Source organism: Nilaparvata lugens, chromosome 6, assembly GCF_014356525.2.
Source record: "Nilaparvata lugens isolate BPH chromosome 6, ASM1435652v1, whole genome shotgun sequence".
Lineage (NCBI taxonomy): Eukaryota > Metazoa > Arthropoda > Insecta > Hemiptera > Delphacidae > Nilaparvata > Nilaparvata lugens.
The window spans coordinates 23,814,233-23,829,680 of NC_052509.1; the positions used below are offsets into that span (position 1 = coordinate 23,814,233).

Consider the following 15,448-nt stretch of genomic DNA (forward strand, 5'->3'; position numbering starts at 1 on the left):
GGGGCTCGTAACTGATCTCGCTCCCTTTTACATAACGTCAGATTTTGTTCGTGACCGACCAAAAATGCTTCAGAAAGGTTGCGAGGATTCCCCGACTAACAACTAATTGTCTTTCGGCAGTCAAATTGAATAAGAGAGTCGGACCGCGGAGCTGTTCAGTGAGTTGAAAAGGATGAATTAATGGGTGTTTGTTGACGCTAGCTGCTAGCGTGGGTCAAGATGAATTTGGGTGACGATCATTTCAAAGATGGGGGAGCGCCGGAGCGCCAAAAGACCGCAGAAGAAATGGAGGCCATCAACAAAGTAAGTTACATTCTCCCAAAAACCTTGGCTCTAAGTTTTTGATATTAAGTTTTTGATTTGGGAAAATAATGATTGTTGAGTGAGGAAGAAAAATATAAAATTGAGAGATATTGCTATATAATTTTTTAGTTAATATAATGATAGTGATGGGACACGCTGTAAATAAGACTCTGTCAGAGTATTAAATATTTCATGTTAGATTGCATGTTATTGTTCAGATTTCACTCACTCCTAGGAAGTCTAGAGATTTCAATGATCTCTTAAGGGAGTAACAATTGAATCTCATAGCAAACAAAAATCATGTGAGTTAGCTGACATAGTAATAGATACTGAATTAATGAAGAATGATGGATAGGTGCCTTAATTGATGAATAATTGAGAAATCAGTAGTGCTCGCTGCCATTATAATCACATTATACTCAAGTGTTCATAGCATCACTTTCGTCGTCTGTATTCTATTGAATCCAGTGCTCAATTTTTTTGTAGCGAGTTATCCAAGCTCTGCGATGCCACACACTTCAATCAATACAAATTAGCAAATATTTAATGAAAATATTGACAAAATTCATTTTTTGCACTGAAGGTAAGCGAAGAATGGAATTAATTTGAAAACAGTGTACTCATGGAGTATTCTATATCAGGTTGCCCATAGGAGGGGGGGGATGCGAAATCCTTTTTAGGGGTTCAAAAACAGTTCTCGGCGAAGTCCAAAAACAGGCCAGCAGTGTTTAAAATAGTGACTGATGACTTTTTTGCGAGGAAACCTTATTATTGGGGCAGCTAGTGGGTCTACTAAATTCGAAATATCAAGGGGGGTGCATCATTGGCCTTGGGTGAATTGGACCCCTATCTATAGGACTGAGACTCAAAATCTGAAACACTGTAAGGTGGTTCTTATCTCTTATCATTAAAAATGTGTCGGTAGGATTGTGTATAGGGTTAATATCATCCTAGTTAAGAGGTTCTCAAATGTATTGAATTAAGTAAATGATATTATCCAACCAAGTTTTACAAAGTCTAGCTTCAATTTGCAAATTCGAATCAAAATTTGTTTACACAAACACAAGCCTACAAAGATGAATCAAATGTTCTGAATTTGAAATTATATTGCGTATTATAAATATTATATAAAATGATATTCTGCTATACACTAAATAGCCTTGAAAGATGAGTGTGGTGGCAAGCGTCAACATTCAAACATATTCTTATCGTAGGCTAGAAATATTCTTATCGTACTATCTTCCTCATCACACGGAGCATCCAGTTATATAATCAATGAAATCAAAGATAAATGAATTGTTGAAAATTGATCACAATGTCCAGATGATATTTAACTCTCCACCTCAACATCTGAAGATTTAATTCAATTATTACTCTACACAAGCACAGAATCTGTGCCTAACCTTTATATAAAGGTAATAAAATAAAAATAATTTTGAAGAAAATTTTTAGAATTTTGAAGTAGGCCGGCACATCTAGAAAATGAATCTGAGTCGATACTATTTAAATTCATGCAGGCGAACGGGTTATAGTCAGATAAACTACAATAAGTTTTTGCCATGCCTGATTTAATCACCGTTCACTATTTTAACAATACAATATTCTAAAACAAGCGAAATATCAACAATACTGACACGAAAGAGAATAAGTAGCAGAGAAACACTAATTATTCATCAAAATATACGCAGTCTGCGAAGTAATTTCGATTTATTCTTAGTGCAAATGAGGAAATTAGAAAACAACCCGCTAATAATAGTCTTGACAGAAATATGGATACTAGAGAATGAAATAGACTTATACATAGAGGGCTATACATGGTAATTTCAATCATAACTACAGAGCAGGAGGAACTTTGGTTTATATAAGCAGTGAGATAACGTTCAAAACAAAGACAATAGTTTTTATGTCAGCGGACTGTGTACATATATCTTGTTCATATAATAATTTTGAATTTCAGTTGTTGGCTGCTTACAGGTTGCAATCAAACTCACCCAAAATATTTCTTAACGAATTAACCTTGTACTTAGAAGAAATATTTAATATTAACGAAAACAATGAGGTCCCTTTCTTTTTCACGGGAGATATAAATATAGATCTTTTTCAGAACACCAGAATTATTGACGATTACAAATATTTAATGAATAGTTTTGGATTTGAATCACTCAATACTGATTACACTCATAGGTCCCGATTTTCCAACTCTTTAATAGATCATCTTTACTTAAAATCCGGCAAAAATAGAACAAAACTGAATAAAATTAATCTAATTCCAGAAATACTACATTTAGATATAACTGATCACAGTACAATCATACTTAAAGTTGAAGGATTGAAGAGATCCAAGAAGCATCGAAGAAGCAGATACAAATTATAAAAAATATGCCTAATCAATTACCGGAAGTTGAATAATATTTTATCATCGATTGATTGGGATAGAGAAATACCAGCAGTATCAGTTGATGAGGGATGGGAAAATTTCATTGACATTTTAAAAAGCGCTATCAAAGATTCACAAGAAAATCTTCTTTTAGAAAATAACCTGACACAGAAATATAGGTCGCCATGGATAAATAGTTATCTGATCAAGCAAATAAACTTAAGAAATGAGTTGTACAAGAATGTTATCAAACAACCTAATAATGACGACTTAAAACAAATATACAATACATTCAAAAATAACTTACGTAATGAACTGAGAGAAAGAAAACAATATTATTATTCAAAACTGTTTAGAGAAAGCCAGGGAAACATTAGAAAGACGTGGAAAACAATTGACGCGTTAATAGGATTGAAAAAAAATAAAGAACCACTAAAACTGATTGTTGATGAACAGGGAAATAGCATACATGATAGTAATAAAATTTCTAATTCGTTTAATTCTTATTTTCTAAATGTTGTGAATAAAATGAATGATGAATTAGAACAAACCACATTGCAAACTAGGGAAGAGTCTGCTAGAATACCAAAAATAAGGTTCCATACAATTCTCCAACAAATTCAATTTTTCTCCACCCTACAAATCCGGAGGAAGTAGCAAGTACAATAAGAAAATTGAAAAATAAATCTTCGCCAGGTGTAGATGGGATAAGCACAAGCATGATTAAAAAAACTTACATGAATTATTTGAACAAATTAACCGATCTAATTAACCTAAGTATTGCCAAAGGAAAATTCCCAAGCATGTTCAAACACAGCGTAGTTATACCTATTCCTAAAAAGCCAAATTGTAAAAACATAGATCAGTTCCGCCCAATTTCACTTTTACCGGTTTTTAGATTAGACTTGAAAACTTTTATAAAAATAATAACTTTTTTAGTGATAACCAATATGGTTTCCGTGAAGGAAGAAGTACAGAAGCGGCAATTAAAAATCTCATTTCAAAAATAAATGACAGTTTTAGTGTTAATAATAAGTGTGCAGCTCTGTTTCTTGATATATCTAAAGCATATGATGCAATTGATAAAAACATGCTTCTAAAAAAACTTGATTTATCAGGAGTAAGAGGAATTGCCAATGATTGGTTAAGATGCTACCTATCTAATAGGAGTCAAAGGGTCAGAATTAACGATACGTTGAGTGAACCCGGGGACATTACCATAGGTATTCCTCAAGGATCAGTGTTATCAAGTACTTTATTCCTGGTCTTTATTAACGATTTGACGGATGGTGACTTACAGGGAAAGATTACATCTTTTGCAGACGATACAGTTATATTTTATTCGGCCAAAACAAATCAAGAACTTAAAAATAAATTAGAAATGGATCTTAAGCACCTTAGGTGGTGGTTTTGCGAAAATAAATTAACTATCAACACAGACAAATCTAATATAATACAATTTAATCTTCAAAACACGGATCAGGAGTTAACTAGTATTTACTTCCATAAATTAGATTGTGCGCAACAGGTGAATAATTTATTGTGTAACTGTGAAACTATAAAACAAGCACGTACAGTTAAATATCTGGGCCTCATATTGGATAGTAGGCTCACTTGGTCAGATCATGTACAGAAGATAAAAAATGAGTTATTTGTATACATAAGGAAGTTCTATTACCTCAGACAGTTATGTCCAAAAGAAGTATTGTTACAATTATACCATGCAATTATTGGTTCTAGAATAAATTATGGAATAATATGCTATGGGAGTGCATACAATGTTCATATTAAACCTGTGATTACTGGTCAGAAACATATATTAAAAATAATTTGTAATAAACCTAAACAATATAGTTCAATGATGCTCTTCAGAGAACTGTCAATATTATCAGTGAGACATTCTTTTCTATTCAAAGCATTGCTGGATTTAGCTGAAAATAATTTCGATATTCAACAGATGAGAGAAAGAATAAACCTCAGGAATTCACAGGACATTAACCTCCCAAACCAAGATTAGAACATTCCAGACGACACTTCAAATACATAGCTATAAAAATATTCAATCACTTCCAGTAACAACAAGGAAAATAACGTCACGTCAGTTATTTAGAAAAGAAATCAAGAAATTCATTTTACAACTAGACAACCCGAATGATTTTTTTACTAAATTAATATAGGTCTAAATTTAGTATAATTTACACATTACACGACATGAACACTGCAACAATCAAAGATCATTGAACTCACAAATCCCGTCCGGTATGCGTAAACAGTAAGACAGTATCAAATTTCAATCACTGTATCTTTCTTCAAAACGCATTCATTTATGGTATAATTACATCAGCACTTTGAAAAAAAAACGAAACGTTAACTATGAATAAAATTGAACTAAATATGAAAAAAAAACAGCAACCACTCCGTACATAGTTTTAAGTTTTGTGTAAGTGTGTGTGTGTGTGTGTGTGTGTGTGTGTGGTGTGTGTGTGTGTGTGTGTGTGTGTGTGTGTGTGTGTGTGTGTGTGTTTGTGTGTGTGTGTGTGTGTTTGTGCGCATGTGTGAATGTGTGTGCGTATGAATGTGTGCGCATATACCCACTTCCAACTGAAGAGATTTTTTGAAGGAAACATCCTTCAATAAACTATCAATACAATTCCCTTATTCAATATTTTTCTTGTGGTTGGGAATATGTGAAAGTCGGTTCTGTGCACGAAAGAAAACAACATGGGACTTTACTGTTGCATGCGCTCAATTTGTCGAGCATTTTATTACTTTGGCAAACAAATTTCAGGCCGCCGAATGCCGCTTTTATGGCTGGGGGGGACTAGTGGGGGGATGAGACGAGGGGCATTGTATTGGATGTAAGTCCGATGTCGGTTTCGATTAAACCTGGGCTGATGTGCAGACGACTGTCTTTGGCTCCCAGGGGGGATGGGGAGTGTTTCTGTCTCTTTCTGCTGCCATCGGCTCGTCTTTGTCTTCCACTAGCCGACATCGACATCACAGGGGGAAGGGGGGCTCGTAACTGATCTCGCTCCCTTTTACATAACGTCAGATTTTGTTCGTGACCGACCAAAAATGCTTCAGAAAGGTTGCGAGGATTCCCCGACTAACAACTAATTGTCTTTCGGCAGTCAAATTGAATAAGAGAGTCGGACCGCGAAGCTGTTCAGTGAGTTGAAAAGGATGAATTAATGGGTGTTTGTTGACGCTAGCTGCTAGCGTGGGTCAAGATGAATTTGGGTGACGATCATTTCAAAGATGGGGGAGCGCCGGAGCGCCAAAAGACCGCAGAAGAAATGGAGGCCATCAACAAAGTAAGTTACATTCTCCCAAAAACAATGGCTCTAAGTTTTTGATATTAAGTTTTTGATTTGGGAAAATAATGATTGTTGAGTGAGGAAGAAAAATATAAAATTGAGAGATATTGCTATATAATTTTTTAGTTAATATAATGATAGTGATGGGACACGCTGTAAATAAGACTCTGTCAGAGTATTAAATATTTCATGTTAGATTGCATGTTATTGTTCAGATTTCACTCACTCCTAGGAAGTCTAGAGATTTCAATGATCTCTTAAGGGAGTAACAATTGAATCTCATAGCAAACAAAAATCATGTGAGTTAGCTGACATAGTAATAGATACTGAATTAATGAAGAATGATGGATAGGTGCCTTAATTGATGAATAATTGAGAAATCAGTAGTGCTCGCTGCCATTATAATCACATTATACTCAAGTGTTCATAGCATCACTTTCGTCGTCTGTATTCTATTGAATCCAGTGCTCAATTTTTTGTAGCGAGTTATCCAAGCTCTGCGATGCCACACACCTCAATCAATACAAATTAGCAAATATTTAATGAAAATATTGACAAAATTCATTTTTTGCACTGAAGGTAAGCGAAGAATGGAATTAATTTGAAAACAGTGTACTCATGGAGTATTCTATATCAGGTTGCCCATAGGAGGGGGGGGGGATGCGAAATCCTTTTTAGGGGTTCAAAAACAGTTCTCGGCGAAGTCCAAAAACAGGCCAGCAGTGTTTAAAATAGTGACTGATGACTTTTTTGCGAGGAAACCTTATTATTGGGGCAGCTAGTGGGTCTACTAAATTCGAAATATCAAGGGGGGTGCATCATTGGCCTTGGGTGAATTGGACCCCTATCTATAGGACTGAGACTCAAAATCTGAAACACTGTAAGGTGGTTCTTATCTCTTATCATTAAAAATGTGTCGGTAGGATTGTGTATAGGGTTAATATCATCCTAGTTAAGAGGTTCTCAAAATGTATTGAATTAAGTAAATGATATTATCCAACCAAGTTTTACAAAGTCTAGCTTCAATTTGCAAATTCGAATCAAAATTTGTTTACACACACACAAGCCTACAAAGATGAATCAAATGCTCTGAATTTGAAATTATATTGCGTATTATAAATATTATATAAAATGATATTCTGCTATACACTAAATAGCCTTGAAAGATGAGTGTGGTGGCAAGCGTCAGCATTCAAACATATTCTTATCGTAGGCTAGAAATATTCTTATCGTACTATCTTCCTCATCACACGGAGCATCCGGTTATATAATCAATAAAATCAAAGATAAATGAATTGTTGAAAATTGATCATAATGTCCAGATGATATTTAACTCTCCACATCAACACCTGAAGATTTAATTCAATTATTACTCTACACAAGCACAGAATCTGTGCCTAACCTTTATATAAAGGTAATAAAATAAAAATAATTTTGAAGAAAATTTTTAGAATTTTGAAGTAGGCCGGCACATCTAGAAAATGAATCTGAGTCGATACTATTTAAATTCATGCAGGCGAACGGGTTATAGTCAGATAAACTACAATAAGTTTTTGCCATGCCTGATTTAATCACCGTTCACTATTTTAACAATACAATATTCTAAAACAAGCGAAATATCAACAATACTGACACGAAAGAGAATAAGAATCATATTAAAATTTAACACGGTACATTACCTTTATCCTCTGATCTGGGGGCGCATTACTATCCTTACGTTAGATATTAATACGTCACCAAACCAAATAATATCAGTTGCAAAATATTAATTTCAGAACAAAACTCAAAACAGAAAACCCCAGAGAACCCAAAGAACCGAAGATAACCCCATACACCAATTTCAAACCCGCACTTTGATTGACATTTTCGTATGACCCTTTGTTTCACTGAACTGCACTTTGTTGATGGTTTCCGTCGTGTTTCCTTTCGATGTTATTTTGTTATTTCGGCGTTTTCTTCTAAGAGTTGAGTTGATGATCTCGGGAATCTTGCGATGCGGAACCTCCGTTTCCCGAAACGGCCTTACGTCAATTCTGGTCAGGTATCATCCTCGGGACCTCTTACGACATGCCTTGCTCGTGGAGTCCATGATGGTATGAAGTTGTGTCTTAAAGCTGGATTATGAAGGGGTGAAACATGAAGTTGGTTTGGGGTCACACATGAACCGCTGTAAATAAATGTATTACAGCACTAATTTCTAACTCTTCCTACAATTCATCAAAAGCTAACAGCAACAGGAGTTTATTCTGTTATTTAATTTATATTTTATCTTGACGTTCTGTTTTCATTCTCAAAATTTAACAGATTGAATTAAAACTTACTTGCCAGAGTGTCATTAATATACAATGCAACATTTATGAAAACATCCGTAATAAATTGATATAATGCTTTTAGAAAATGAATACTTCAGAATACTTCATTAATTATGATGTTCACTTTTATATAAATTGATATAATACTCTTAGAATAGGAGTAATTCAGATTGAAATGATGCTTACTTATATGATATTTTTCGTTTGGTTTGCGAAATCAAATAGAATTTTTCGTATAGTGGCTCGACTAGTATTGTTGGAAACTTGTGTGCTAGCCAACATTTATTTTATTTATTTATGAACTATAGGACGCATACAACGGGCATTCGCCCAAAACTACTCAGAACCTTAATTTAAAATGAACAGTCCAGAGTTTATGATTTGATTTACCTACAAATACAAGTCCAAAACGAGTATCAACTAGAATTATGAATTTATCACAAAACAGAACAAGAAACTTATAATACAATAAAAGAAAACATATTGAAAATTTCACTTTAAGGTAAAAATAATGTTTGCCCTATAAGATTCATCTTTTAGATAGTTTCTACCTTTAATTAAATAAAATGAGTAGACACATAGAAAATAATTTAAATTGTATTAAAATTTGAACATTCATGTATCAGGCTCAATATCAGGAATAATTAACTCATGTATGGTAACATTCATTGATATTAATTCCATGGAAAAGAAAAACTTTCTTCTTAATCTATAAAGATTTCTATCATAAAAATTTACTAAATCATTCGAAAGCCTTAATGCCATAAGAAAACAGAGTCTGAAAAAATAAAAGATTATAAAATGTCTCAAAGTCAACATAATATTCAAAATAACATTCCAATTTGAAGACTATCTTACTGACTTTCAGCAATTCTTTACCATAATATATCTTTAGAAACAATAACTCAAATGTAACGTAACTGAAAACTTTCTATACTTCTTTAGAAAAAAATATAATTATCTTCCATTACCAATAAAAACAAAAGGACTATTCTCAATGAAAAATTATCAACTTGAACAATAACCGGCTTTGTTGATACAATACTCTGATGGAAGTTCCAATCAATTAAATTCCCTAAATTATATTTTAACCTTATTTTACGTACCTTAGCGGTTATTTGAAGAAACAATTATTCGTACATGATGAAGAAACACAATTAAACTTTTCAGAACATGGCACTACTAGAAAATTTAAACTTTAATAAAAATAAAACTAGCTCCTACTACATTAACTAATGATATAAACTTGCCCAAAAAGGGCAAAACATAATGACTACATCTTTACTCTCGTAGTGCTCCTAGCAAAAGTGTCCTCCGAAACGTAATCTGGTCTTTCGGCTGGGGAATCGCCCCACTACTGTATTTAGGAACAGGTCTCCTATTGGGCGAAGGGAATCAATTTGACCAATCGTCGCGTGGCTTATAGAGCCTTAGGACCAAAGAGTAACTGCAAAATCAGTAGTTAGATATAATTTTAATATCTTGCTATTTTACTCCTTATCGCACTCTATGTCGCGACAGGAAGGCTAAGTTTTAGGGATAATTCCATAATCTACATTCCTCGACGACTCGGAGCCACAATTTTTAAATATCTATCCTGGGAAACTCGAAGTCATGGCCGCTCATGATAGAGAGAAAATAATTTATTTCGCTAACTCACTAACAATAATGGCTCTAGTCTATTGTGTATTAAATAACTTGGGGAAAGGGCTGAATTAAGAAAATAATGCTCGGCACAAATCAAATCAAATACTGGGAGAGAATCAACAGGATAAATACAAAACTGCTTTTCTCCCTAATTTTTATAGTTAATACAGTTATTATTATTATACAGTTGATATAGTTGAAAATTATTTATTCAGAGCTTTTTGCACTTGAATTGATATAGGCTTAGGAAATTTTTAGAGATGACCAACTCCAAGAATATTGTAGTCAATTGCTGCAAAGAATACTCGTCACTTAGCTGCTTGGAAACCACTGATCCTTTTGTAATTTTGTCTTATTTCATGGTTACATGCTTTATCGTCTTTCAGATGAACTGTCTCCTTAAAGCACGACTTACACCCACGATCATGAAATTTGTGAGTTACCGAACTCGCTGCTGATTGTTGAATAAGAGCGAGTTTGGCTCTGGTGTACTTGTTTTAAATGAAAACCTTCAAATTTCATTATTGTCTCGTTTTGAGATTGAAGTCTTACATTGGGATTGAAGTATCAGCTCACTCTGTAAATTTGATTTCAGTAGCCCTGTGTCTTCATAGAACTGTTATTGGCGGTCTCTCCTGGAATAAACTATCCAGAGAATGAATAAATGGACAGACTGATAAGTTTAATTGTTCGAAACTGATAGTTGAGTGGTTCTCTATCCTCTACATTCATATCTAATACGATTGATCCTGCTCATGATTCTGTAAGCAGTAAGTTATATAACTATGTGAATTGTGACGAACATCTTCTTCTATAATAAGAGAGATGAGAGTGGCTAAAAAACCAAGACAATGGGAAAGAGATCTGCAGAGCAATGTTAGTAAGCGAAACACTGACGCTTCAAAGTATCTTAACAAACTCCACTCTGCCGAAAAAAAGAGCAAGAGGCCGGTTCAAATTGGATCAAGAAAGGACACAAATATAATCACTAGAATGAGAAATAAGGCATTGTTCGCTAGTCGTTTTTCCCCTGATACATCAGAAAATGATATTGAGAATCTTGTCAGGAGCACTATATCAAGAGGTTTTGTTTCATGTACTAAACTCCAATCACGATTTCCAGACTCTTACAGCTCTTTTCATGTACTTGTCTCTGAAAATTTATTCCTTGAAGTTTGTAAGCCTGATGCCTGGCCTGAAGGAGCTATAATCTATCCATTCTATGGGAAACTGTCTCATTCCAACTGTAAGCCTGTTGGCGGAAATGCTAGTGTGAATTTAATGGGGCACTCGCAATGAAGGACTTGAATATATTTTATCAAAATGTCAGAGGTCTAAGAACAAAGTCAATGGAATTTCTTACTTCAGTTGCTAGTAATGATTTCGATATTGTAGCTGTAACTGAATCCTGGTTAGGCGATCAACATAATAGCTCAAGCTTCTTTCCACCCGATTACAATGTGTTCAGAGCTGATAGGCAATATGATACTACAGGACAGACTAGAGGTGGAGGCTCACTGCTTGCTGTTGAAAGATCCCTACCTGCAACGAGACGATTGGACCTTGAACTCTTACCTGAAGTCGTCTGAATTGAAATCAAACTTCCTGGGCATCATCTTCTGATTGCTTGTCACTTTGTCTCTCCCACTTCTGGTTTGTCATCCTTGAGCAGATATTTTGAAAAACTGAGTGAAAAATTGGTTGGTGACTCACTGGACCTGATTATATTGGGTGACTTCAATGCTGATGCTGTTCATTGGATGGATTACTCTCTTGTTCACAATGCTTATTACCAAGCACTACGAAGAGCCGAAGTAGTATTACAGTTTCTGGAAGAGAACTGCTTGGATCAATTCAATAGGGGCTCAAATGATGATCGTGTACTTGACTTGGTGGTCAGTAACCTGAAGAACATTGCTGTATCTCATTCAGTTTCACCATTTGTTACCCCGGATGTTTATCATCCACCTTTTGCTGTAAATGTTCAGAACATTGCTGTGAACACACCAACTACTCCAAAAGCAGTATACTGCTTCAGGGAAGGAGATTATTACAAACTATATGAGGAGGTGAGAGATACTGATTGGCACAACATTGTGGACTATAATGATCCCAACGGAGCTACAGCAACACTAACTGATGTCTTAAAGAAAGCCATGAATAACTGCATTCCAAAAAGGACACCTAAATGGTCAGCTTATCCCAGTTGGTTCTCAGGCAAATTGATCAGGATGATAAAAGCCAAGAAAAAAGCACACAAGATATACAAAAAGAGTTTGCTTGACAAAGTATTCTACTCTCCGCTCTCAGGTGAAAGGTCAATTACTTCAAGACAAATCCATTATGACTCAAAAGACAGAGACATATCTGCAAACCCAGCCAAGATGCTTTTGGAAATATGTGAGGGACAACAGGACAGAGGCTAATAATCGTCCATCCACTATATCAGTTGATGAGGTGACAGTGACTGAACCCCACAAAATTTGTGAGCACTTTGGCAATTACTTTTCCTCCTTAAATCAGAAAAAGATCTCAACATCTGCTTATTGCACTCCAGTCAATGATAATCCTAGTTCATCATCTTTTGGATTACCTGATGTGAATGAGGAGGAAGTTCTTCAGGAAATTTATGGCCTGAAAAACTCTTCTCCAGGCTCTGATGGAAATCCAATATTTATTATAAAAGGTTTGAGTTATCTAATCTCTCCAGTACTGACATCGATTATCAAAAGCAGTCTTCTAATGGGAATATTTCCAAGTGTCTGGAAACACTCTGTTGTTGTACCTATCCCTAAAAAGACCAGATCCAACAGTATCAAAGATTTCAGACCAATCTCTATTCTGAACCCTTTTTCAAAAATAATTGAGAGAGTTGTCTACAGGCATATTTTCAGCAATGTAAAGACTACCATCACTGACTCTCAACATGGATTCATGCCACAAAAATCCACCACCACTAATTTGGCAAATTTCTTATCATATGTTGGACCATGTGTGGAGAATCAAGAGCAAGTAGATGTGGTATACTTGGATCTGGAGAAGGCCTTCGACAAGATGCCCCATTCTGTACTGATCAGGATGCTTTCTGATATCGGGTTCAATCAGGATCTTATTTGCTGGATCATGTCATATCTTGAATATAGAACATTTCGTTCTGAAATTTGAATCTCTGGAATGGAGAAGAACAAAAATTTTATGCGATGTTCTTATATAAATGTGTTCATGGGCAAGTGAATATTGGTGATCGAGGAGTTGGAGTTGTTGTTCCTCCACGAAATTTGAGACACAATCATCAATTTCAAGCTTTCCTAAGAAGCTGTACCTCCCCTCTGGAGAGATGTATTGAAGTTGGCAATAAATTGTCCAATCAAATTGACTTCTTTGAAGCACCCAACATTTTAAAGAGGAAAATCCGATCAATGTAAAACATACTCGAGTGATACGAGTTCTAAATGTTTATTTTTTTGACAGCTGCAATATACCAAGGCCATGTGCCGTTCTATTGCACGAAAATGCCTAAGCTTACTTACTCGTCACTTGGCGCCATGTGGTGGAACAGGTTGGCTAGAAGGGGTGATGTGGAGGACAACTATTATTATTATTATTATTATTATTATTATCAGTCGAGTTTTGGATGTCGTAGCGATAGGACGTTGTTTTCAGTTGCTCCGTTGATAAGTTATCTGCTTGGCTCGGTACGGTATCTCCCTTATCTGAGTTTGGCGTGCTGAACTATAGCTTTAGCTTTCTGTTTCAAAGTCTCTTAATATTTTTCCACTTTACTCACTGTTATAAAATGCCAGAGTTGGTTGTTTACAATATTAACTTAACAATTAATTCATACATTATAGCAACGAATTAAATTATCAGATACATACTTGAAAAAGCATAGATTTTACATCATATAAGTGAACATAAACTCAATTTTATAAATCCTTGATTACAAAAATTACGGTTAATCAGAATGCACAAAATAATGACAAATCCCACATATTAAATGTACTTATTCAGAAATTATACTCTAACACTAAAAACTCCCGATACTTAAGTGCCTCATTTACATACCCAAACAGGATTCTCCAATCTTTACCATTCAGGTATTGGAGAACTGCCACCTCATTCAATACCCAACATCCAAACCATTTGGCACGTAATTCACCTAGGATTTTACATCTACCTATGAAGTGATGGGTGTCTTCCACTTCCCTACTATTGCACAGTGAGCAAATATAACTTTCATAATCTCTACCCACCCTAAAATTTAGAGGTAATAGAGACCCTCTCACCTTGAAAATCTGACTGATAAAACGCCTACTATGTATGTCGCTAATATAATCTGGCTTACTGGATGACACATTCTAAGATTATAATAAATGGAATGAAACTGCGAATTTGCGGCACAATCCCACCAAGTTTCTATTAATTGTTGCGTATTCGATTAATAATAATCTCACATTTTCCTAGCCATTCATTAGGGTGAGTTACAGGGTCTATCCAATCCACATTATATTGTCTACTCAACATTCTCCATTCCTTAGCCCAACCGCATTTACTTCGGGATGTCAATATTGTTATTTTTCTTATAAATCTAGATTCTGATAGGCTTATCGTTTTCGCTATGTATCTACAATTCAATTTTAATGTATCCAACCATATATTATTCTCTTCACTCTCCAAATACAAAATATAATTTGGTGTATTGACCGGCAAACAGAACAGTCTCTTAATAAAGAATCTATGCAGTCGCTCCAATTCCTCTCTTGCTGATACCCCCATACTTGGGCAGCATATGTTACCGTCGCCTTGCTTACCGAACTAAACACCTGCCTTTTGGTTGATAACGGCACTTCATTGTTTGTAATCAGTTTCTTCCATACACTATTTATACCGTATTTTGCTATCGATACTTTATCTTTAAAATGGCTAGTCAAAGATAACGTAGAAGTGAAGTGACTCCAAGGTACTTGTACTCGTTTACTACTTCTATCGGTTCTTCTCCATACCTCCAATTCTCACTCCGGCTTAATCTACCCCCCTTTCTAAAGACGATTATCTTCGATTTATCTCTATTCAATATCAAGTTCCACGGCAACAATAATCTCTCAATTTATTTATCATTCTCTGCATTTTGTGAATACTATCAGTGAATATCACCAAGTCGTCAGCATAAAGGAGTGCATTTATTTCAGTATCTCCCATCCGTAGCCCACCTCCTATGTATTCACAAATATCGTGAGTAAAGATAGAAAACAGAATCGGGGATACTAAACATCCCTGTTTTAAGCCACTCTCAAACTCAATATTTTCTGTAAGACCATTACCATTCTTGCACCATACAGCGGATGTTACTTTCTCATATAATGCTCTCAACACCCGGACAAACTTATTTGAAATACCTATTTCCAATAATCTGTAGAACAACGCTTCTCGATCAATAGAGTCAACGCGGCCTTGAAGTCCACAAAGAAACAGTAAACCTTTTTATTTCTTAC

General features: G+C 35.0%; 1 protein-coding gene across 1 annotated transcript in view; it reads left to right on the forward strand.

Moving 5' to 3' along the window:
• The first annotated feature begins 219 nt into the window (after window positions 1-219).
• LOC120352001 (dynein heavy chain 5, axonemal-like) overlaps window positions 220-15,448 on the forward strand; it is a 62,391-nt gene continuing 47,162 nt past the window's right edge. Inside the window, exons 1-2 of the mRNA XM_039431398.1 lie at window positions 220-303; window positions 5,893-5,994. Coding sequence (XP_039287332.1) covers window positions 220-303; window positions 5,893-5,994 — 186 coding nt within the window. The remainder of the gene's footprint in view (window positions 304-5,892; window positions 5,995-15,448) is intronic.